At 46.4% G+C, this 25098-nt stretch overlaps 1 protein-coding gene across 3 annotated transcripts; it reads right to left on the bottom strand.

The window, feature by feature from the left end:
• Positions 1-4245: 4245 nt before the first annotated feature.
• On the bottom strand, positions 4246-23917 carry GJA5 (gap junction protein alpha 5). 3 transcript variants are annotated; one of them, XM_041480272.1, is made up of 2 exons: positions 23622-23917; positions 4246-7063 (listed from the first exon to the last, which is right to left on the bottom strand). In XM_041480272.1, the coding sequence occupies exon 2, from the start codon at positions 7014-7016 to the stop codon at positions 5904-5906; it is 1113 nt and encodes a 370-aa protein (XP_041336206.1). In that variant the 5' UTR covers positions 7017-7063; positions 23622-23917; the 3' UTR covers positions 4246-5903. The 3 variants fall into 3 exon arrangements, with proteins under 3 accessions (XP_041336206.1, XP_041336205.1, XP_041336204.1); XM_041480271.1 differs by having other exon boundaries at positions 23628-23917; XM_041480270.1 differs by lacking the exon at positions 23622-23917 and adding an exon at positions 17169-17435.
• Between the last annotated feature and the right edge of the window lie 1181 nt (positions 23918-25098).

Raw genomic sequence — 25098 nt, 5'->3', positions numbered from 1 at the left:
CTCATGGGTCTCTACCAGTTCATTTTGACCCCTAGCTTGGCCCCATCTGCTTTACCCCTTCCTGTCTTAAGCACCTTTATCATAAAGAGGATCTCTTGCATATGAATAGTGAGTTGCAAACCCCGATTCTGAGGAATCCCTGAGCAGCTCCCTGCTGTGATCCAGTCCCAAGAAGTGGAGATGTCCTCTCAAAAAATAGCAGGGGTTTGCAGCAGACTTGGTCTTGCTCCTGCAAACGCTGTGGAGGGGTTGTTTTTCTTGCCTGTCATGTGGCAGCCAAACGGAGTTTGTAATACAGAAATGAAAAGAGAAAAAACTGCCTAATCTTCTAATAAAATGTAGCCACCTCGAGGGAGGAGAATGGCTTAATGTAGCAGCCCTACAGGCCTCAGTCAGGGAATAATTTTAAAGGAATATGTAAATATTGCAGCTTTTCTGCATTTTGCTTTCTGACTTGCTCTGAGGGAATACTTTCTTCCAATGTATGTGGAATGATTGCTTTTATTTCCCCAGAGACCAGTGGGTTTGTGTTAATGGGTTGGCTATGAAGCCTGGCATGTTAGAGGACAGGGGAGGAGGTTTTATGCTGGTGCTGCAGTGTGTTCATAGAATCACAGAACCACAGAATCATTGGATATGTTGGGTTGGAAGGGTCATCAGGCTCATCAAATCCAGCTCCTGGCCCTGCACAGGACACCCCAAGAATCACATCCTTGTCCAAACAATTCTTGAACTCTTGGCTTGGTGCTGTAACCACAATTTCCACCAGGCAGTGGTTTCACATCACAGTTCTCTTAGGTGTTTGCTATTACTAATCTAAATGCATTTAACTGTCCTTAAAATGTCTTTTGGTAAGTATTTATTGCATAAAATCTCCAGTGGAGGTGTGTTGTTTGGTTTGTGATTGGCTACAGAGCACGGGATTGGTTGCACAATATTGTTCGTGCTTCCTGAGGGCTGGAGGAACACAGAGCTGCCTCTGGGGTGGATATTGGCCCATATGAATTTAAAATTTGGTTTCCTTGACTAATATTTACTTTCTGAGAACTCTGTTGCCCATCAAACTCAATTGCTCAAAGGTCTGTGGGAAACCAGTGGTGGTATGTGGCCTCAGCAAATTAATTTTTAAAAAAGTGAACCAATGTTCACTGGAGGAAAAATGAAGCATTTCTGCATTATTTGGCTGCAGTGAGTCTTACAAGCTCATTTGATCCTCCTTCTTTTTCTGTCATCAGATTTTCATGACAAAGTTATATATATATGGTATTGCAATTCCCGAGCTCCCCAGAAAGATCTTTAATCATCTAGACCATATAAGCAATGAACACTTCAGGCAAAAGCAAAGCTATTAATTTTGCACTTCAAAGTCACAGTTTTTTTCCCCTACAAAGTGTATCTTATAGAGCTGCCACTCTCCATCCTCATTCTCAGTCTATCCATACCTCTGGTGCCCCACTAACCCGAATCACTGAAATGTTCTTTATTCAAAATGTGTGCAGAACCTGCCATCAGCCCTGTACAGGATCCCCTCCTGTCACCCCTGCTGGGAGGAGGTGCTGGATTCCCTCAGGAGCACTCAGAGCCTTCTGCATGGTTGCTGTGAGCCTCCCAGGGGAGCTCCCCTGGGAGCAGCAGTTCCCCTTGTGCCTGTGTTAGTCCCAGGCTTCCCAGGAGGCAGCGATGCCAGCAGGGAAGCTGCTCTGGAGTACCTGCCATTGCTGTGTGTCAGGCTCTGTGCTATGCTACGCTGACTTTTTGAGCTCTGAATTTCTGCCTTCTTTGTACTTTGGCCATTTGCAGTCCAGTCAAGCATGGTCTCATTCCTGTGAACACACAGTGCTTTTGTTCTTTGGGGTTTGGGTCTTCCTAATTCCTTGGCCTCAGTGATGTTTCATGGAAAAGTGTTTGAAGGGGGATTGTGCAGGCTGTCATCTTCTTACCTATTCCCTTCTAACAGTGTGAAATTTTATTAGCACTGGATTTGCTTGAGTATTGTCTTACCCACATATTCTGGAAGGGGAAACAACTTGGTTGATCCTTGTCCTCTAGATCAGCCATTATTTTAAACCTCTCCCTCAATTTCTCCCTCAAATTTGTCTTAGCCTGCTCTTCTGTCCCACTGTGTTGCTCGTGGAGAAGAACTCAGAGGCATGACCTTGTCTCAGTTAATACTTTATTAGTTTTGGCATTCTATGTATTTTTAAATATAGGTTTTCCTTTTATAGGATTAAGTATTTCTGCTTTAAAGGCTAGTTGAAACATGTTCCTCTGTCTTCCTATCTCAGGCTCAGCAGCTGATCAGCACAAGACTGTAGATCAGAACTGACTTCTGGCTCCTTCAGACATCAGCTAGAGGAGGAAATGGTTTGAGGTGTGCTGACCAAGGAGATAACTGGGGTTGGCATTTCTGCCAAATGCTGGTTCCAGCTGTTGCTGGAGAATTCACAGTTCTGAGAGTCTGAGCAGTCCCAGCAGGTAGAATTGGAGAGAAGAGGGGCAAGAACAGAATGAAAAGCTCTCGTGTTTCCTCTCTTCTCCCTCTCAGAGCATTGTCTTTGTAATGCTGCCATTTAAAGATTGAGTACCTATCCAATAACTGAATTTAATATGTAATGTTGATTCAAGTTGCTACTGTGGGATTGTCTACCCATCCATCTGGTACAAAGAAATACATACTAAGTCTGTCAGAAAGGACAGGTCAGCCTGTAGTAAATGTGCTCCTACCATGGTGTGACAGCCTGGCCAGCCTTGACAGCAGGTTCCAAGAATCACAACTTTATGGCCTGTCAGCTAGTGCAAACATCCATCCATCAAATATCCCCCACTTGTTATGCCTAGAAGACAGAACCATGGAGGCATTAAGAAATGGATGGCAGAGGGAAATTATTTGCTTTGATACATTCAATCTCTAGGATGAGAGAGAGCTGGGATGGTTGTACTCCCCTGGTCTCAAAGATCACCAAAACCCCACCCGTGACTCTGGATCACAGAGGTCTGAGACAGCATGGAGAAGATCTTTGTCCTCTTTTTTTTCAGCTCTGCCTTGCCCTCCAGCAGAGACTGTAGCTTAGAGTTTTTAAAGTTTGGGCTATTGCTTGTTTTAAACCACAAACAGTTTATTAAACAAGGTCTGTGTTCATGCTTGAGAGGCTTTACTAAACATTAATGTCACTCAGTAGCCAAGTGTTCCGCGGGGAGTGCTGCTGACTTCCCCATTGCCTGTCTCTCACAGCAAGGTGACACCCTAAGGGACAGGCATGCTCAGGGCTGTACACATGCCAGTTAAAACCCGGGGTTTGCAGGACCAATCCTGCCTTCTTGCTGCACTGTGGGGCTGTCGCTGCTCACGTGGCATCCTCACTCCTGAGCTGGAAACCCCAAAATCACAGCTCCTTAATCTTAAAGGGTGCCTGTAGTTTCTAATGCAGTTAAAGGTCCTGTCCCAGTGTCCTCATTGAATTCTGGATTCACTCTTTATGTCCCCTCTCAGGCTCCTTGCTGGGACCCAGTACTTTACTGGTCTCCAGCTTCCCAGCCTGCAGAGTCCCACGGGATGGGAGATTGTGTGGAGAAAATGAAGAAGGGCACTTCCTTTGAGTGAACAGGGGGATCCCAGGCCAGAAGGAGGGAGCCTGTGAAAGTTGGAAAGTGGGAGAGCAAAGGATAAATTTCAGAGGAAGGACATAACTGAAGGGAGAAAAGGAATTTCTTTGGGCTGGGCAAATACATCTTGGGAGATTTGAGTACTCAAAGAATCGCTGCAGAGATGGTTAGCAGTGGATTCTCTCAAAACCTTGTCTCTTAAAAAGACTTCAGGGTTCAGCTACTGCATGGACAAGCAATCACATGCATGGGGGACAGGTTTTGCTTCCCTCTTCCTGCTGAGTTGGCTTCACATCACAGGTGTCCTCTCTGGGTACAGAAGTGTGCTGGGATATGAAAGGAGATGCAGAGAGAAAGCATTTGCAACAGGATGGAAGCTCTGCTCCCTGACCAGCTTCTCCTTCCTTGCTAATGCAGAGGCAGGCAGGGGAGCTGGGGGGGTTCCTGTTAACCAGTCAATCAATCATTTCCCTATGTTTATTATTTATCCCCCTGGCCAAACCCTCCCCTCATTCCTGCCACTCTGGGCAATGGGAATTTTCGTGATCTCTGAGCAGCAGAGGCTGGCGGGCAGCCTGAGCCCTGCTAGCAGCTCATTCTCAGCCATGTGAGCAGAGAAACATCCACAAGGAGAGATGGAGTTAGAACTTTATTAGGAGAAACCTGGACACGGCTGACTAAAATCTCATGTTAAGGAAAACACACACGGTCTTTTCAGGATTAAAAAATACAAATATATAAAAACTTACAAACAAAAACATGGTTTCCCCCATCTGAGTGTGAATGTGTATTTAAATGTACAGGGAGCTGTACCAAAGCTGTGTATCAGGAGCAGGCATGCACTTTCAGTGGCCCTAGGAGAGGGAATGGCTCAGTCCCCTCATCAGCTGGTCCCAGGCCTTTTGCTTGTGCAGTCCAGTGTTGGGAAGCTGTGGCCTGTGTCTGAAAGGGCAGTGCAGGGTAAACAACAGGAAGCAGCTTGGCTCTGTTTAGCAGATCTTTAACAGAGGGATGTCAGCTCTGCACTGAGGAAATGTATCTGGAGTGGGAGCTGCCTGCAGACCTCACCCACCAGACTCACAGTGCAGCCTCGGGCCCCAGGGGCTGCTCTGAGAGGTTACAGTGGTGGAAAGACCCGGTCCATGGGTGATTGCTAGCACTGTGTGTGCTAGGATGGAGTGGAGAGGATGGCCTGGGGGCAGAGCAGAGACTTGCTGTGGGGACAAATAACTTGACCTGTGCTGGCTGGCAAGCTTTAGAGAGCAGGCAGGAGCTGAATGATGTGCAGGACCTGAGCAGGACTCTTTCTGCTTGCAGAGGATGCTGAAGTGTTTCGGTAAGTTGGTGAGAAGACACAGGCCATACCTCTTCTGCAGATAAACAGAGGATGCTTTTCTCTCAAGTGGGCAGCTGGCAGCACCCTTTCAGCAGAATTCAGATTGCTGGAAAGATGAGTTTCAAAAAGGGGAAACCCACTTTGTTTCTACATGATACTCGTGAGATATCTGTTCTCACAGGAGAGTCTCTATTTCTGGTAATGGATGTCTTGCTTAGGATTGATGACATAAGTATCTTGGGAAAATTACCCAGTCTTCATCAACTGGTCATCTAAGTGATTTCCCTGGGGCCAGTCTGCTGTGCTGACTTAGGAATGAGGAAGGGATTCCAATGTTAGACATGAGGCAGCTGTGCACTGGGGACCACAGATGTCCTTATTTATGGAGAGGAGTTGTTATATACACAGTGTCAAAAAATTCAAGTAGGATTCATTGTGTAGGTAAACTGGTATAAAATACCTGGGCTCAGGTAGAAAAAGGGAGGGTTAGAAAGAGCCAAAATGAAGCAGATGAGAAAATCTCTTTCAGAAAGCTGGCTGGTGTGTTTCTGCTCCCTGCAGGTGAGAGAAGCTTCAGCTCAGTGTAACTGCCAAGCTGATGTTGCAAGTGTTGAACAGAGACACAGAAGATGTAGGGGTGCAGTCAGTCTGTTGTCAGTGTCACAGTGGATATCCACTGGGCAGTAGTCTGCTGGTCTGTGCTCTACCAGGCTAAGGGTGGGGGGTCTCTAACCCCTGTGGGTCCCATGGTGAAAATACAGCTGAGGGCTTCTTATCCCAAGACTGATGTCTCTCTTCAGTGCCTGTGGCTGCCCCTGCCTTGAGCTGTGAGAGGTGCTGTCTGGACAGGATAGAGAGAGGATATTAAAACAGGGAGGTTAGTGGAGAGAGTTTGGAGTCCACTTTGCACAAGTTTTACTGAGCGCTGGGACAACTCCTTCTCCTCATCCCTGCTGGAGACAGGTCACACAGACAAATCATCCGACCTTGCCTTGCTGCTGGCACGGCTGGCCTTGCTGAGCCGGCGTTTCTCGTTGAAGTAGTTCTCGGGGAAAGCAGGTGCTGCACATTCACTGGCCACCTCTGGACTCTCCACGTAGCTGGACTTAATGAAGGGCCCTTCCCCAGCAGCATCCTCCTGGCTGTGGACCCTCTCGGTGGCGAAGTTGGCGGTGTTCTGCTGGGAGGCCATCTTGTTGCTGAAGGGGCTGATGAACTTCCCGTTGGGACTTGACAAGCACTGGTTAAAATCCGGCGGCGGGGTGTACATCTGTGCCCTCTCCGCCTGCGGGGCAGACTCCAGCCTGCCGGGGGCCGTGCTGGGGCTGGCTTTGTAGGACCGGGAGCACCTCTCTTTGGCTTTCTTCCAGCCCAAGTGGTACAGCTCGGCCAGGCTGAGGAAGAGGGAGAGCACTGCCACAGCCAGCATGAAGACGATGAAGACGTTCTTCTCCGTGGGGCGGGACACGTAGCAGTTGACAGGGTGGGGGCACGGCGCCCGCTGGCAGATGTACAGGGTCTCCAGGAAGATCCCGTACAGGACGTACTGCCCCACAATGAAGGCCACTTCCATGGCAGTTCGAATCAGAATGCTGTAGACGTAGGTGTTGAGCAGGCTGCCCCTGAGTATGATTTGGCCTCCTGCTTCATCCCAGCCAGACAGCTTAGTCTCCTTCTCTGCCACGGAGCACTTCTGCTGGTAGTATGTGTCACCACCGTTTTTGTTCTCTCGGGCCTCCATTTCTGCCTCCTTCATCTTCCTCTTCTCCTCCATGCGCACCGTGTGCATGGCATGGCCCATGTACACCAGGGACGGGGTGGAGACGAAGATGATCTGGAGGACCCAGAAGCGGACGTGGGAGATGGGGAAGGCCTTGTCGTAGCAGACGTTCTCGCAGCCGGGCTGCTGGGTGTCACACATGAAGTCAGACTGCTCGTCCCCCCAGGAGGACTCCGCGGCCGTTCCCAGCACCAGCATCCGGAAGATGAAGAGCACAGTCAGCCAGACTTTCCCCACCACCGTGGAGTGTTTGTGGACCTTCTCGAGGAAGTCTCCCAGGAAACTCCACTCCCCCATTTCTGCTCACCAGGAGGGGTGAGAAGTCTTGAGCTAAGCGCAGTCCTCTGTTGGGAGAAAACAGAGAGTGGTTCTAAGGAGGGATAGGAAATGCCCAGCTGGTAATGGATGGAATGAAATGGATTTTTTTGTTTTGTGTCAGAGGAAATGTTTTCATTTGACCTGAAATGAATGAGGTCTGGTTTGCTGAAAACTGTGTTTCACATCTGCTGGAAACCTTGCGTTGTTTTGGGGATTTCTTTTTCTTTTTAAATTCAGCTACTGAAACAAAAAGTGATCTTCTTTTTTTCTTTACATAACTTATCCACAGCCTGCTAAATGAGTTCCCAAAACCTTGAGGGTGATCCAGATTTATTTTTGATTCAGAAAGTCCTTTCACTGTGATCTGCATATTGCATCCTCTGTGGGCTGCGTAGTTAAAGGAGCATTCACCTGTCTGTAGACTGAACTCTGGGAAATCCTTGGTGGGCTGATCCCCTGGGAGATAAGAGTTACCTTTGTGTAACACCTGCACAACACCTGGAATGTGAAGTGTGTTCAGCTCTGGGTTTCCTTTATGAGCTCAGTGCCACCACTGAAGCACAGAGAAAACCTCTCTGTTGCCCACCTGCTCCCTGTCTGTAGGTTTTGCTTTGGTTTTGCAGTGTTTTCAGCTGCAAATTTCATTTACAAGCTGAAAATGTTTAGGGGAGTGTAAAGACTTTGGTGGGCTGTGCCAGTTCTGGAAACCTAATCTGCTGCCACCCTGTCATGCCTCTCTGAGAGGGAACTGCTGCAAAATCTAAATGGTAGGTCTTGCTCCTTCTGCTTTTCTTAAAGTATGAGGAAAATTTCAAAGTTCAAATGAAACAGACAAAGAAAAAAGCCTCCTTTGAAGTGCCTCTCAAGGACTAGCAACTCCTGGGAAGTGCTGTTGGTAGGTGGTCTGATGACAGGAAAGTTTTGCTGGACCGGGAGTAAGATTGCAAAGTGGAAATGAAGGAGGGACTGTTTCAGTTTTGTTTCTGACTCTGACTGACTGTTTCTGGCTAAGTCACTTAACCTGATGGATAAAAAGAGAGCCATGGGTTTAGTCCATCTTTTGTGGGGCTCTGTGGGAGTGCTTGAGCAATCATTTGATCCAGTTATGCTCACCATACTTTCCTTGCCAGGGCACTGCAAAGCTCTCCCTGGTGAGAGTTAAGGGCTGGGTGCTATAAAGTGTGCACTATTACCTTGGAGCTAATGTCCTCCCACAGTCATTCTTTTGGAAAATAGCATTTTAATAAGTTAATGCAAAAATAATCATTATAATGAAATATTAAAAGCACTAGTCAAGGTAAATCCCAAAGCCACAGGGACTAAATTGTTAACTCTCCTTTATTGTTCCTTGTCCTGTCTTTAGGAGCCAATTATTTTTATAGTGCAAAGAACATTTGTGGAGAGCAGACACTGTTAAAAGCTGAAAATTTACTGTAGCAATATTGTGTGGATTTCCTGTGAGCAAAAGCTGGAGAACAGAAACACTTGTTGAGGGAAAAAATATCCCCTCCTCTAGTTATGTGAGTGATATAATTTAATGTAGCAGCACACACCATAATTCATCCCATCCTTTGTTCCTGTGCTGTGTCCAGCTGCAAGGATGGATGGGACAAAGATCAAAAGCTGAATCTTCTAATTCCTGGTGCTGCTGAGGGCTGCCCTGGGGAAGGTGAGGATTGCCCAGGAAAGGAGACAGGGCAGTGGCCACTTGCTGCCCCACCACCTGTCAGAAGCCATGTGAGCAGGGAGAAGGGACAGACAGGAAGCAAAGGATGGGGTTTGGCTCTTTCCTGCCCTAGCAGGCGTGCTGCAATCATCCTGATGGAGATCCTGGTGGCTGCTTGGCATATGCAGAAGCTTTGGTCTGCTGCCAGCCCAGAGCTGGAGGAGCAGTAATACAGAAAATCAGCTGGTCTTTCTGACTCCTCTCATCTGCACTGGTGGAACCTGGTGAATGTGTGGGTCTGCCTCGCCTTCTGAAATGGCTTTGGTGCAGTTACTGCATTCTGGAGAAATTAGCATATGGCTTCATTCCAGGAGCACCAGGGGATTGAACACAGGCAGATAAATCAGTGATGGGAAATATTTACAGACTGTGGCACTGAGATCAGCATGTTTGCTTTTTTTCCCCCAGAGTGCAGAGAAGGCAACCAGTTGCCTACAGCTCAGTGTTACGTGTGTCCAACATCACTGTGCTGTAGTACAGCTGTATGTCTGGAATATTCCTTACAAGGCAGCACTTTTCCAGATGAGTTTATGTTGTTTACACACGCCTTTTCTTGTCTCACCTTGCTTGGTGGTGTAAATATGAGCACAGTTCTCCCTGGCTGCGCAAAGGCTGTTTTTACTTACTGCCACAGGGAAGTACAATCACAAACTGAGCCCCTCTTCCCATCCATTCCACTGTGTGCAGGTTGTTTGGGGTTTTACAACAGCTTGCTTTCCCCAGGGAAGGCTACTAAGCCTAGACACTTGCAAATTGTAAAAATCAGGATGTGCAGGACACAAAGTAAAGAAAACATAAGTGCAAGAGGAATCCAGAAATAAAAAATGTTAATGGATGCAAGAAGAACAGCAATTTACCTGTCTCACACATGCACAGAGTATTTCAAGAGGCTGTAAATCAGAAGGATCTGAGGCTGGTAGTCATGAGGCTTAGGCTAGATAATGGGGATATTTCCTCTGCCCTCCCCTGCACAGACTGTCTAAAGAAGGTTCTCCCTGGAGGTGCCTCCTGATCATCCTGCTACAGCCCTGTAGAGAGCTGAGGTGGCTGCTGCAAGGGCGTAGGTGGCCACAGGGGAACAGATTTTGGAAACCAAGAGAAGGAGTTTCCCTCCTAGAGCAGCATTTTTTGCTTAGACATTTGATACTTACTAGTGAGCTATTTTTGCAGCGCCAGACCAAGAGTCTTTGAGAGCATCTAGTTCTCTGCTGCCAGCAAAAAAAAGAAGGATTGTCACCTCCTGACAGCTTTTCCTGGCTATGCAGAGCTGCCCCTGACCTAGCCTTTCTCCTCATAGCTTTACTATTCTTGGGAATTTTCCATATAGCTCTTTTTCTCAGTCCCAGACTACTGTTGCCCTCACATGCTTTGACCTCTCAGCGTCTGAGCATCTGCAGCCTTTTATATTCCTAGTTTGGGCTCAGTTGGACAAATCTTGTCCTGCTCTGGTGTGACTGGGCAAAAAACCCCTCTGGGTATTTTTGTGGGGTCTCAGCACCTGGTAGAAGACAGTCTTGGCAGCAGGCTCGTGCATATTCACGAGCAGTCGTGGATTGTGCCACTGCTCTTGCCTGCTTTTTCCTGGCAGCTTTCTGCTGGATCCACACGGGAGCTGGGCACCGTCACGGGACCCTGGCACCGGGAGAAGCGTGTGTGACACAGAGCAGTGCAGCTTGGCACAAACCCAGCGCCGTGGCCAGCCCGGCTCAGTCATCACCTGGAGCGCCACTGAAGCTGAGGAAAACTGAGCATCACCCCACGGGCCAAGCACGGAGTCTGCTCCGCTCCGGGCTGCCTTGTGACTGCCAAATTCCACGATAAAAATACCCCAGCGGGGACAGCACCTGCCAGCACGCCAGGCTGGCTCGCCAGCCATGGGCTGCTCCCTGCCATTCCTTTTTTGCACTACCTTTATCTGTGGGAGGGGAAGTGTCTGTGCCCTCTGAGCAGTTTTGCCCATCCTCTTGGCGATGCCACGTGCTCTGAAGGACAGGCGAGCATTTCACATCACTGCTGCTCGCTCATTCTGGTTGGAGCTAGCCAGGGCTCTAATGAACAGCCAGCAAATCCACACCAGAGAGCCAGGAGGGCTGTTCCTGTGCAATCAACTTGATATGAGTTTATTTCCCTGGGGGTCACTAGGAAGAAAGTTTTCCCCTCTTTAGAAGACAGGCTAGACTATCAGCAGTGATATAAATAGCTGAGCTCAACACTTCAAGCTAGCTTTTCCCACAAGGAAGGTGACAGGAGGTCGCCATCTCTGCGGGATGATTCTAAAATAAAGTGGAGAGTCTGATTATAACACTGTTTCTGCTCTCCCTTGCTGGGCTCACCTTTTTCCCGTGGCAGATCCCAGGGGCACCTGGAGAGGCTCTCCAAGGAAGGCTCCTTCGTGTGAGGCAAGCACAGTTCCCAGGGAGGGGGAAAGTATCAGATTCAAAGCCATTGCATTTTTGCCCAGTTGCTGTGATTTGCTCAATCAGGTACAAATGTGTGTCTCTGGGAATTAATGACATTTCACAAAGAAGTGGAGGGCCCAGGATGTTTTAAGAAGCTCACATTCCAGACACGTGGCTGTGTGTGGATGCCATGCAAGAAGTGCATCCCCTCCAAGCTACTGAATGAGGAGGCAGCTGTCCCCTCTGGGCACTGGGCATGTGAGCAGTGACATTGCAGTGGGGCATCCAGGCTGGCTGGGGCATGGTCAGTGCCTAGGAATTGCTCATGGCTTTCCTCCCTCCAGCTGTGATACCTCATACAGGTCCAGGCCAGCACGTGGCACAACAGATCACGGTGGGTGAGTGGGCAGAGATCTTTGCCCTGTGCTGACACCTGGCTGAACGCAGACAGGAGTGGGGCCCACAGTGCCAAACTGTGCACTCACAGCTGTGGCACTTGGGAAGGACCCTTCAAGCTCTGCACTGGAGGTTGGTTAATGCTGCTTTCCTTTAGGATCTCCAGCCACTTGTTAGTAGCCTCAGCATCCCACGCAGTGCAGGTGTTGTCAGCTCTGTCTTGCAGACGGTGATCACTGGGGTACAGAAGGGACAAACTGCTTGTTTGAGGTCACTGTGTTAGAGACAGTTTGGGGACACAGCTTAGAGGTTGTGACTTGCAAGACTGTGTCCTTTTTTCCACACAGCACTGCCTTTTAAACCTCATGACAGCAACACAAACTGCTTTTGCTGCACGTCTGCTTCTACAGACCACAACCCTTCTCTCCTGTGCCCTCAGACAACATTGACTTGGTTACCTGAGAGAAAACCCTGTCCTGCTGCCCTTCTATAGTTGGTACACCTGGCAGAACCAGAGGCGTTTTGTTTTATTTTGTTTGGTTTGGTTTTGTTTTGCATTGTGGGGCCATGTGGCTTACAGCATTAAATGATGAATAGAGTTAGAAATCCACTCTGCAGAGTGGGTGCAGTGCTTTGGATTACAGAGAATTTGTCACGCTAAAGCCCACCTCAGCAGGTATATTTTTGTTCAGAGTTTACATTCAGGCATTGGCTCCTTCCTATGGTTATACAATGGACAAGCAACAACTTATAAGGCATTTTTGTCCAAACACCATCTCTCTGGCTTCATATATGCACACATATGCTTATGATAAGTTTCTGCCTGAACCAGGCTAGTTCTTTAGCCAAATTTGTAACTCTGATCTGCACATGAATCTGGAATAAAGAGCTTTGTACTTGTGCTTTTAAAGAAAAATAATTGCCACGTTTGCATAGGTTCCATTCTGGTTCCTTGGGTTTGAAGTCCTGTGTTGAGCCAGTATCAGAGTGACTTTGACTCTAGAGCTGAAATCTCATAGGAGAAGAAGAGCTCTGTGTTAACAGCTCTTGTCCTAGAAGACAGACATCCAATGTTTCTTATCTTTCTGCTCCTCCCAAGTTCACTGTAATTTCTGGAAGGGTCATACTGGTATCCAGACCACCAGCCCTACTTGTAGTTGCAGACAGCTTGTTATTCTTGATGAGGTGTGCTTTCCCCCTCCTCTCCAAATGTGGAAAATCTCAGAGTTCACGAAAAAGACAGTGGGTGAGAAGATAAGGGAGTTGAATGACCTGTCACCTCCTGCACACACAGGCACACAACCCTGACGCACACAGGGACAGACAGAGGGGAATCACTCAACACCTCCAAGTGTGTACATCAGGGATGTGTTACACACACAGATGATAATAATATGTAGAATATTTTCATCTGAAGTGATGGTGGAAGCTGCAGACTCCCAGTCAGCTGAATTTTTATTAGTTGTCTGTCCAGAACATCTAATGCTATTCCTCCCCGTGTGCTTTCATATATCCAAATATTAGGGCCAAGCTCTGCCTGGTGTGATCTCAGGAGACCAAGAACAGAAGAGACCTTGAACTCAGATGAGTCAAGCTGAGGGATGAATTTATCCCACTATCTTTGAAAAGCTGGCATCAAATAGTTACATGATGGTGGTATCCAGGCTTACATTTAAAAAGCAGGGAGCATCTTCTAATTCTCTTGGGATTCTGAATTTGCAGATGATACTAACTTGAGCAAAACAGAGGTGAGGAGATAGGCAAAGAGGGCATAGGGAGCTCTGGAAAACAAAAACAAGCTGAGAAATTTGGGGGCTGCTGTAGTAAAAGCTGTCCCTGAGCTCTGCTGAGAGAAGCTGATCTCAAGCACTGCTCAGTTTGTGGGGAAGGCTGGTGTAAGGACACGTGCAGGGATGGCTGGCCTCACACTGGGCACAGTATAGCAGCAATTAAACCTGCCATGTGATTTTAGGCTTGTTCACAGACTGCATGAGATGCAACCTGTTCTAGTGTGGAAATAAAACAGACTGAAGAGGTAATGAGAGAAGGACAGAACTCTCATTCAGACTTTTCCCATCCTTCCTTCCTCTCTTCCCAGTATCTCCCTGCCTATCAGTTCCCCGTGGTTTCCCTACAGTCAAGCTCCCCCAGAGAGCATTGCCTCAGTTTCTGGGCAGTTTTGACCAGCTAACTCTATACAGCACCCAAATTGCTAATTCTTTCAGCCTTAGAAAAGGGACATTTTCAGCAACTATCTATTTCCCACTTATTACTACCTTGTCAAATCTCATTTCTTCCTTCTTTACAAAAATCTGTAGGATTCTTTTCACACTCCAGCATCATTGCTGTATCCTTGCCTCAGTCTGGCTATGTGAGTGGATTATTTTTTGTACTCAGTGTATGCACCATATATATATCTATATGCACAAAAACACACCCCCCCTTGGAAACTAACTAATACTAATTTGGCAAAGCCCAGCAGTAGGGAGTTAGGAAATGCTGGGGTTACTGTTCTCACTAATCTTAATTCAATCTCTTTGTGCCTGTGCCTCTTAGAGTCCTTAACCACATCCTCACATTGTCACCTCATTCTTTGCACAGGATGCCTGCCTTGTTCTGTGCCAGCCTGGCGGGGGCTTTCTTGAACAGCAGCTATTCAATGTTTTGTTTTCTCCTCATTGTTCAATGGGTGGCCTGTGCCTCATTTACTGTACATTATTCAAGTCCAGCTCTAAAGGCAGAATTATTAGTTTCCTCATGGGTTTTCCTATGGCTTTCATCACAACAGTATCTGATCGCTTCACAATTATAAATCTACTTACTTTCATTACCACCCAGAGGTGAGGAGATGGTATTAGATCAGTTGTGCAGCTGAGGGACTAAGGCAGTGAGAGATTAAGATAAAAACTGTTCATTAATTTTGGAAGCTCCTTGGTGATGTGGTTAATCTGTTGGTGCTTTTTTCCCAGTGTACTTAGCAGTGTATAATGTGTATTCAAAGCACAGCTCTGTCTCTTTATGCTGGAGTGGGAGAGTTTATCACTTCCACCAGTTACACCACATGTAGAAGTCAGATACCCAAAAGATAAGAAATGGGCATTTGTGGGGAAATGTGGCTTAAGTGATTTACCTCATCATGACAGAGGAAATTGGAGTAAGAAGCAAGAATTAACCCCAGTCCTCTTGGATAGCTTTATCTCATTACAAACTGGAGACAGTTTTTTCCCATCCCACTATTCCCTCCTTTCTTCACCAGACATCTGAGTGCAGCAGAAGACCCTGGAGCAGCAGAAGACCCTGGAGCTCTGCAGGCATCACCCTTGCCAGACTGCTTCACTTTCCCAGCCACCCTGTGCCCTGACCAAGGCATCTGTCAGCTTTTCTGCTTCGAAGAAATTCTCAGCCATTCTCACAGCATGTCCATAATGACATAAAGAATGGAGAAAGGCAGAAATATAAGTGTAAACCCCGTGGTTCTTAAATTAAAACCCCCTGACACCTCTTCAAAGATACACTAGAGATACTTAAAAGAGTGCATCTCTCTGCTCCTTGCATGCTGTGTGGCATGAATATTTCTTTGTTTCAGGGAAGAGCTAGCATGCTGAGTGTTGCTCACAGACATCTCTCTGTTGCTTATCAATAGCAATAAAATTGATCCCTCCCAAATTTTGAAGTCTTTCTGTTGTCTTCTGGGAATTATTTCTAATTTTAAGCCTCTATCCTTGTGCCTCATTCGACAGCACCCAAAGTGTGGAGCAGTCTCCAAACTGTGCTCCCTAATGGCATAGGGTAGTGCTGAATTGCTCATTCCTCCTTGTCTATTTTCAATGCTGCAAGATAAGTCAGAAAATGGGCAAATGTGTGCAGAATGTGTGAAATTTGTCTGAAGGTCAAAAAGAGAAGAGCGGCTAAGGTATGAAGTTCTGTATTTTCTGTCAGAGCTTAAATTTTTTAATGTCCATATAATACTAAAAATATAATATATACTGTTGATAATATATACTGTTGAGTGGAAAAAAAAAAGAAAAAAACAAACCAACAACCAACACCAAATACTTATAGTAACAGGAATACTTAACATAGTTCCCAAGCGACAAGAGCCTGACGAGTATTTTAAACCCTGAAGCCTCAGGAATTCTCCTAAAGTATTGCTCTGCTCCCAAGAAAAAGGGGAACAAAGTTAGAAATGTGCGCTCTTCTCAGAGTAGATTTTGAAAATAGCAGCAAATGCAGGTTTTTTTTTGGCTCCTGATAAAAATGCTGAATACTGTGAGGCTTTAAAATAACTGTTTAAGCTGCTCCTAGCTGCACACACATATGGACACACATGCTACATGCATGAAGTTCTTTAAAGAGAGGAACACACAGGCAGCAGTAGGGGAAAGCTTTCATCCACAATGCTTCACCAAGGAATTTTGATGTGCTTATTATCATGGAGGGAGAGTTCAATGCTTAAGGCTCATTCAGCACAGGACTTTTTTAGCTGAGGTTTGTCTAGAAAAGCCACTTATATGATCATCTAAAGGTTGTTATGCCACTTGAGGGACAGGGGCACTGCCTCAGTTTACCTGAGTTGTTAAAACCAGAATGCCACAGAGCTCCTTAGACATGACAAATTGACAGCCAAAAGACCCTTCAGGAAATCAAAGGAGCCACCACAGACCTGAGGCGGCAATTAGTCATCAACCTTTACACTTGGTGAGATTGCCTCTTTCCAGGTGGGTGTGTTCCAGGGGTACCATATTCTCAGGGCAGGCTGTTCTTTGAACAAGCAGTGTTAAATTACGTAAATGTAATTGTATAACTATTCCAAGTACAAAAAGTGGGGAGAAAGTTAGGAAGGCAAATAAAAAGAAGCAGCAGCTGCTGGTGTGGGAGAGGACATTTGTCCCTTCAGGTCTGCGTGGCTCCTCGCTGAGGCTGTCACGGGCAGTGTGGGGATGGAGGAGAAAGGCATTCATTCCCTGGTGGCGCGCACAGAACGTGTGACTGCCAGATACCAGCAAGGCACTTCCCTGCACTGGAGCTGCATTCCCAGGCTCCATGTCACAGACCAGCCAGGACACAGTACTCTCAAGGAAAAGAAACTGCAGTATTTTGAAAGCATCCTGCACACTTCACAATATAGGCGGTTAATGCAGACACTTGATAAAGAGTTTGTACCCCGAGAGCCTCTCCTAGGTAAGAGTTCCCTTCACCACTGTCCCCCGAGCAGCTTGACAGCATGTTGAAATGGGATCTGACAGAAATGGCAATTTGCACTTTATACTGTCTGAGGGAGGATGTTTGGGGCTCTTATCATGCTTTCCTATACATTGGAATCTATTGGTATCTATGTTCATCACAGGGAAGTTACTTCTTAATTCTGTAGCTGCCTGTGGCAAAACAATTTAATTTTTAAAATGTCCCAAGCCCACCATGTTACTAGTGGGAATGTTTTGAAGAGAAAATGAAAGAAAAAGTAAATTTCTTAAGTCATTTTTTTGCTATCCTTTTCATGCCTCTCCAAATCCCTTTTTCCCCCTCATGCTGTTTTCCCCTTGAGTGTAATAACTTGATCTACCATCGGCACTTCTGCATTTCTATTATTTCCCCCTCTTGGTTTCTTACCTGATTTCCAGTGCCTTGTCTTCAGTCTCCTTTCCTTGCTTTAGCACTTGCCCTTTTTGTAGTGAAGTTGAACTCCTTGTTCTCCTCAGCTGCTTCGTTTTATTCCTTTAATATGGTTCTCTCTCTCTCTCTTCCTCTCTTTTTCTCCACCCCCTTTCTGTGTCACTTTCTGTCTTCCCCACTGCCTCTCCGCCTTTCCCCCTCTTCTTTCTTCACCTACTTTTCTTGTCTCTCCCACCCCCTCCAGCCTAATCTTTCTATTTTCAAACCTGGTTTCCTGTTGTTTTTCCTTTAAAGACCATGGATCTCATTCCTCCCTCTCCATTCTCAGCCTCTCCCTGTGCCACCCTCCTCATGCCGACAGGATGCATTCGCTGCCGGCTTCGCGCAGTCCCTTCCAGCCACTGCTCCTCCTGCTCCTTTGCACATCTTCCCACAAATAATACTCCAAGCCTTCCCCAAATGAAAAGAGACAGCCTTGCCCCACAGTTACACCAGCCAGACCCTGGAAAGCTTTTTCCAGACAAGACAAAAGACAATTCAACTGACAAAGGACGTATTTCTGACTCGTTCAAGTTTAATCTGGCAAAGCAGAGTTCATGTGGAGCAGGGTCTTCCACCTCTTCAAATCACACAGAACTTGCTCTGCTGGCTTGGACCGGGGGCCCAGCACAGCTGCAGCTTTGTCCTAAAGGACACCAAATGATTCCCAGAGACTTTTTACATGCTCCCTTACTGATAAGTAGAGAATAATCTGCCTGTCAAGAGAGGTGTTTTTTGTCACACCACCCTACCACCTCCTCCCTGCACACACAGTTACACTCATGAGCGTTTGGGCCTCTCTTGAAAATGTTTTTTTGACATATCAAGTCTCTGAAGGTCTTGTATTTCATGTATGTGTCAAGTGAGCCTCTGATTCCTGCACATCAGGAATGGCCCAGCGAGGAGGCAGAATCAGAGATGTCTTCTGGCTTTGATAAAGGTCTCAAAGAATCAGTGGCAGGAGAGTGAGATTTGCACAGAATACTCTGCTGACCTGAGAACTAACTTGCTGCACACAAGCTTTGGTGGTTATCCCTCCAGCAATCCTTCCCAGGCCAGGTATCTCCACCCAGAGCATTGCCTGGTGGTCTCTATGTATCAGTGAGTGCAGATCATGAAACAAAAGCTGTCCAGGGACTAAGACACAACGCTGGGCAACTCTTCTAATAATTTTTCTCCAGCTAATTTAATACCTCCTTTAGTCACAAGATTGAAAGCCAGCCTACAAAGGGACAGTTCTGTGCAGAGGCTGTCTCTGGAAACATGTCCTGTGTGGACACTCTCACTCTGAAGTTAGGAGTGCAATTCTTTTCCAGGAGGGCTGTATCCTCACTGATGGTTAGTGCAGGATGCAGGACAAGGAGTGCACAGTAAATTCCCACAGAAGCTCAGTAACCTCCTGATATGGAGACATGTATAGTCACCTGCTGCCTCATTTCTAACTTTATTGAAAGCCCTTCTGTGGCTTTTAAGAAAATGGAAATGTTTCTGGAGTGGTTTCTCCCTCTCTTGTATGGCAGCTGTGTATCTGCAACGGAAATTCTCGGGAAGGAGAATATCATTCCAGCTTTTTGTCTTTGTAGAGCAATTTCCACGAAGCATTATTATGTAAACTCATGTTGATTTTATGCCAATGAGATTGTCAAGGAATTCATCATAGAAGTGTCCTAAAAAAAGGTGTTAATAATACAGGTCCAGCTCACAGATGGCTTTGGGATAGGCTAGGGATAAGGCTTGTCAAGTGTTTTTCACATGCTGTAGAGAGACAGGTCCTGTGAGAGAGCTGTCTGAACTGCACTCACCTCCCTGCGTGCCTTACACTTTGCTGTACACTCAGGGTGATCAGGTCTGATTCCCCCTGCTCACTCCTTTGTGTTTCCTGCCCAAGGGGTGTTCCTGAGTGTCATACAGAGCTAATCCTGAGTCCAGCAGATACAGTCTGGTCCTGCTGAATGTGTGAGGGAGGGGAGAAGGTTCTGTCCAACACATACATGATGCACAGGAGGTACCTGTTGAGAGCTCTTTCTGTTTGGTGCTAGTGGTAACTATTTGGATTTTGATGCACAAAAAGGAAATGGTAGAAGGCAGACAGGGAGGCAAAAGACAGAAAGGGAAGTAGAGATGTTGTATAGATACTTCAGCCAGCCCCTCAATGTGTCATCCCTTCTACACTGCACCCTCTTCAAGAGAAAACAGAGGAGTCCTGGAAGCTTCTCCAGCCCATCAGCTAGAAAAATAGCTGGTTTGCTCAATCTTTAGCAGGGAAGAAGAATTTTGACTCCCCTCCCCAAGAGCCTGTTACGCAAAACTTGTCTGACTTAAGTGAGGAGAGCAAGTGGAAGGGAATGCTGCCCCAGACAGTGGGAATGAGGAGAGCAGCTGACAGCTTGCCATGCTAAGCTTGCAGATCACAGCAGTTCGTGATGCTGTGCAATGCATTTTGAAGGAAAGCAGAAATAAAACCGGGAGGGAAAGGGAAAATAAAACAACATGTACTATCTTTTGATCAAAACTTAAGAGCTTTCTTCAATTAGGATTCCCAACCCCCTAGGTAAAAGAAACAGAGCAACCCTTATCTACCTGGAGTTCAGTAAACCATATGATACGGTGTCCCAGAAGAAGCAAATTAGTATAGAAGATTCAGCTGAAGAAGACAGGGATTATTAAATAAATCCTCAAGTGAGTAAGAGACTGACAGAATTGATACACCAGTCCCTTAATAGGTTGAAGGGAAATTATCTGTGAGGCTGCTTAAAGATTGCTCTTAGGAATGATCTTTTTTTTTTATATTTTTGTTAATTACCTTGGCACAGAATGTAGAAACACTAATGAAATCTGCTGGCGAAACCAAGCTGGGAGGTATCATGAGGGCAGAGGTGGATTCCAGCACTGCCAGAGCTGAAGGCTCTTTGTGACTGGAGTGATCGAGGTGAGGTTAAGTGGGAGAGTGCAAAGTCACACATTGGGAACTGGTTTGAAGAGTAACAGGAATCTCCATCTTCCAGAAAAAAGACATGGAGAAAGATGGGGAAAGTTCATGGCTCAAAGGAGGAGGAACCAGCGATGCTGTGTGGGGGTGAAAAAGGCAAGGAAATGTTGAGGATGTTGCAGTAGTTACAATTGCAGTGAGTGGAAGTAATGCTATCCAAGAGGATGAGATTTCTCCTAAATAGTGTCTGCAGTGCTGCTTCCCCACATGCAAGGAGGATATCCAGCCTGGAGCAGGTGCAGAGGAAGGCAGTGGGGTGGTCAGAGGGATGGAAGGTGTCTCAGCCAACAGCGTGTTTACTCATCGGTCACAGCAGTGACTGCACAGAGGTATTTGAGCTGATTTGAAAATAGATGTGCTACCAGTTTGAGCTTTTCAGCATTAATTATTTTGCACTGAATTTCATGCTAGTGCAGCTACACAAAGTAATTAAACCACGGTGTGATGTGCCTGCAGGGTGAATACTATAAGGGAGCTTAGTTACTTAGTCTGGCAGAACAAAGGTTAAGAGAGGAGAGATTTGCTGCCTATAAATACTTTTAGGGGTTGGGGGTTGGGAAAGTAAGTGCTCAGGAGAGAGCAGAGCTACATAAGCTAAAGGACAATGTGGCACAAGAATAAATAGATATAAATTGGCCATGAATGAATTTAGGTTGGAAATCAGAAGGTTTCTAAGCAACAGAGCAGGCAAGGAGGTGCTGGAACAGCATTTTAGCAGCACAAGTTAGGGTGGAAACCTAATGAGATTTAGGACAGAGTTTAGTAAGTTTAGAAAAGGCCATTTGGTTTGTACTTGCGAACCTGATAAGCCAAGAGGTCCCTTTTTCATTCTATTTCCTGTACTGGCCTTAGTGCCTTAGCAGATCTGCACCCTTGCATACAAAAGGCAGGTAAATCTGGAGCAGAGTTTGTGTGATGAGTTTTTCAGCACTGATCCCATGGGTATTTAATGGAAGGATTCACTCTGTGCCTGAGATTTAAACAAACGAAAAGAGCAAGCCAAGACGATGCATGGAGCAGGTCTGCAGATACGCAGCAGTACAGATGAGAGCTCACATTTGAAAGAGTTTCTTCACATAAAACAGGTGCTCCCAGAGCACCTGGCTTTGCTGGAAGGCTGTTTCAAATGCAGCTGGATGTTCTCTTGAGATATGAAAACTGAAAGAGATTGTCTGAAGGACTTCTGTCTGTGAGGAGAATGTCAGGATGTTACTGCATCGGGAAATTTCAGAAAAAAACACCACCCAACAGTGGTTGAGTTCATCTCTGCTGCCTGGCCACAGCACTGCACTTACTCTGGTTCTTCATAATGTTCCATGCTGGACAGGCAACTCTCCAAAGCACCTTAGCACCTTCTCCAAAGTACCTTCCTGATGAAACATTTTATCTCAAATCCCCATGCACGGATATGATTGAAAGAGAAGTCCAGAGAGGGAAATTCTCTGTTGTGCATTAGACCTCTGGAGACAGTTTGAAGGCATCCTCCAGCAGGAGGCAAATTCCCAAGGACATGATGGGCCCAAGGGAAGAGGAGTAGCCTCTGAATAAGAACAGTTTTATAGTTACCGTTCCTCATTTAGTAAAAATCCCAAATTATTCCGTATTCATATTCCCAACCCAGAGTACCATACCAGCACAGAGTGAGAAAAGAGGAAACAAGAAACAGCCAGTTGAGAAATATCACGCTGTGTCAGACTCATTTTCCAGTAAAGTTTTCAGCAAGAAAAACTGGAAGAGGTTTTCGTCTCACTGAGGAGAAATTGCCATCTATCCCAAAGCAAATGCTCAGCTGTCAGCTTTATGTTGCTAGAGACAAAGTATGGCCCTCTCACCCCTTCTGCCTCCACTTCTCAACTCTGCAGCATCTCTGAGTAGTTGAGAAGTGCTTTGCAGATGATAATGAAATTGTGAATGAATTTAGGTTGGAAATCAGAAGGTTTCTAAGCAACAGAGCAGGCAAGGAGGTGCTGGAACAGCATTTTAGCAGCACAAGTTAGGGTGGAAACCTAATGAGATTTAGGACAGAGTTTAGTAAGTTTAGAAAAGGCCATTTGGTTTGTACTTGCGAACCTGATAAGCCAAGAGGTCCCTTTTTCATTCTATTTCCTGTACTGGCCTTAGTGCCTTATCAGATCTGCACCCTTGCATACAAAAGGCAGGTAAATCTGGAGCAGAGTTTGTGTGATGAGTTTTTCAGCACTGATCCCATGGGTATTTAATGGAAGGATTCACTCTGTGCCTGAGATTTAAACAAACGAAAAGAGCAAGCCAAGACGATGCATGGAGCAGGTCTGCAGATACGCAGCAGTACAGATGAGAGCTCACATTTGAAAGAGTTTCTTCACATAAAACAGGTGCTCCCAGAGCACCTGGCTTTTCTGGAAGGCTGTTTCAAATGCAGCTGGATGTTCTCTTGAGATATGAAAACTGAAAGAGATTGTCTGAAGGACTTCTGTCTGTGAGGAGAATGTCAGGATGTTACTGCATCGGGAAATTTCAGAAAAAAACACCACCCAACAGTGGTTGAGTTCATCTCTGCTGCCTGGCCACAGCACTGCACTTACTCTGGTTCTTCATAATGTTCCATGCTGGACAGGCAACTCTCCAAAGCACCTTAGCACCTTCTCCAAAGTACCTTCCTGATGAAACATTTTATCTCAAATCCCCATGCACGGATATGATTGAAAGAGAAGTCCAGAGAGGGAAATTCTCTGTTGTGCATTAGACCTCTGGAGACAGTTTGAAGGCATCCTCCAGCAGGAGGCAAATTCCCAAGGACATGATGGGCCCAAGGGAAGAGGAGTAGCAAAGGCCCCTGAATAAGAACAGTTTTATAGTTACCATTCCTGATTTAGTAAAAATCCCAAATTATTCCGTATTCATATTCCCAACCCAGAGTACCATACCAGCACAGAGTGAGAAAAGAGGAAACAAGAAACAGCCAGTTGAGAAATATCACGCTGTGTCAGACTCATTTTCCAGTAAAGTTTTCAGCAAGAAAAACTGGAAGAGGTTTTCGTCTCACTGAGGAGAAATTGCCATCTATCCCAAAGCAAATGCTCAGCTGTCAGCTTTATGTTGCTAGAGACAAAGTATGGCCCTCTCACCCCTTCTGCCTCCACTTCTCAACTCTGCAGCATCTCTGAGTAGTTGAGAAGTGCTTTGCAGATGATAATGAAATTGCAGCTCCTATAAACACCCTCCTTGTTTTACAGGTGGAGGAACCAGACCGTGGAGAGCATAAAGGATTGGTCCAAAGGATCAGCAAGTCATTTTAAAGCAAGGAGTCCTCATCTACCTAGCCACCAGACATTCATCTTGTCCTGCAAACTTCCAGCTGGATGAATTGCTGCTTGACAGAAATATGTGTGTATACATATATTCACAGATATGTTTCCAAAAGAAGAAAAGAAAGAACAGACCTTTACCTCTTTTTTGCTGAGCCTGCACAGGTAGAGAGAGGAGCAGGTAAAGCTGACTGGAGGGTGGGTGAGCTTTAGCACAGCACTTGCTGGAGCACTTGCTGGAGCCCAGCGTTGGGCTCCCAGAAGAGATCCTGAAGAGTCTGAGGGAGGACACAGGCTGAGCAAACCCCGTCAGCTGCCAGGAGCTCAGCCTGTGTCTGACACTGTCTCACTGGCTGGAGATCCCCTCCAGCCTGGAGGACCAGTGCTGGGGGAGACTCGCTCCTGAGCTGTTCCTGACATGCACTGGCAGCTGTCTGCCTGCTATTCTTTTAAAGGGTCTTCGTGGATCAGGATAAAATGTGATCTTACGCAGGCGGCATTGTAAGCACAGCTTGGCTCAGGTTCAGCTCTTCCTCTGGCTCCCAGCTACTCTATTTTTATTGAAGGAATTTGAGGCTATCAGAAAGGAAGTCAAATTGTTTTAGGAAAACAATAGAAAAGCAACTTGAAGTTTATTAGCTTCCTGCCCAGGGCCTGTGACCAACTTGTCAAACTTATTAGAGTGATGGCAGAACTATTTATTTAAAAGGGCTAGCAACGGGAGCTGCAATTTCATTCCTGTTTGGGCCTTAGTGAAAACAAAGGAAAGCCATAAAATAATATCTGAAGGGAGCAGATGGCTAACTGGTAAATGGTGAGAGTAAGGTTGGCCTGTGAGCCATTCCTGGTGTTCACCAGTGCAATGGCTTTTGTGGGATTTGTTATCAAATGAATGGATCAAATTCACAGGCCAGACCCATCACCCCAAATTCCTTACTGTGGCTCAAATTTTCAAGTGGAAGCCTCACACCTAAGAAAACAAATTTGGCAGGAAAAGGTCTTCATTTAGAGCCACTGAAAGGAGCGAAACAATGCATCAGGTCTGCAGGAGAGCCAGGAATAGAGCCCAGGTGTCCCTGACCCTGTTGGGCTGCTGCAGCCCCTCGAGTGCAAAAAATATTTATATCCTTCAGAAGCAGCTGCAGTCTGCTTCCCCATCCAGCTCCCCCAAAGCAGCCACACCATGAAGTCACTGAATGCACGCTGGCACGTGGCTGGTGTGAAGAATGGGCAGCCAAACCATCAGAGTCACAAAGTGTCTGTGAGCCTGAGCCTTCCTGAGGAGCCTCACGGTTTGCAACGAAACAAGAAGAGAATAAAACATGCAACTGAGAAGCATTTGCAAACTCTACCCAGTGCAAAGCCACATCCCTTGTTCAGAGGGCCCTCTGCTAAGTGAGTGTTTAACCAGCTTCCAGGGAGGATATAGGAAGAACTCACCTCTCCTTTCAGCAGGGCAGTCTCTGGGAGCTCAGGCGCTGATGTTCTGAGCTCGCAGAGCTGTGCACACAGGCTTTGCACAGCTCAGTAACCACTTTTCAGATGAAAGGAAGAAGAGCCCACCTCAAAAATTCTCTTCCTTCTTCTCCTCATTAGCTTAACTAAAAGCAAG

Source organism: Pyrgilauda ruficollis, unplaced genomic scaffold (genome assembly GCF_017590135.1).
Source record: "Pyrgilauda ruficollis isolate IOZ18807 unplaced genomic scaffold, ASM1759013v1 scaffold50, whole genome shotgun sequence".
Lineage (NCBI taxonomy): Eukaryota > Metazoa > Chordata > Aves > Passeriformes > Passeridae > Pyrgilauda > Pyrgilauda ruficollis.
The sequence above is the reverse complement of the archived record's forward strand: the minus strand, read 5'-3'. Positions and strand labels throughout refer to the sequence as shown.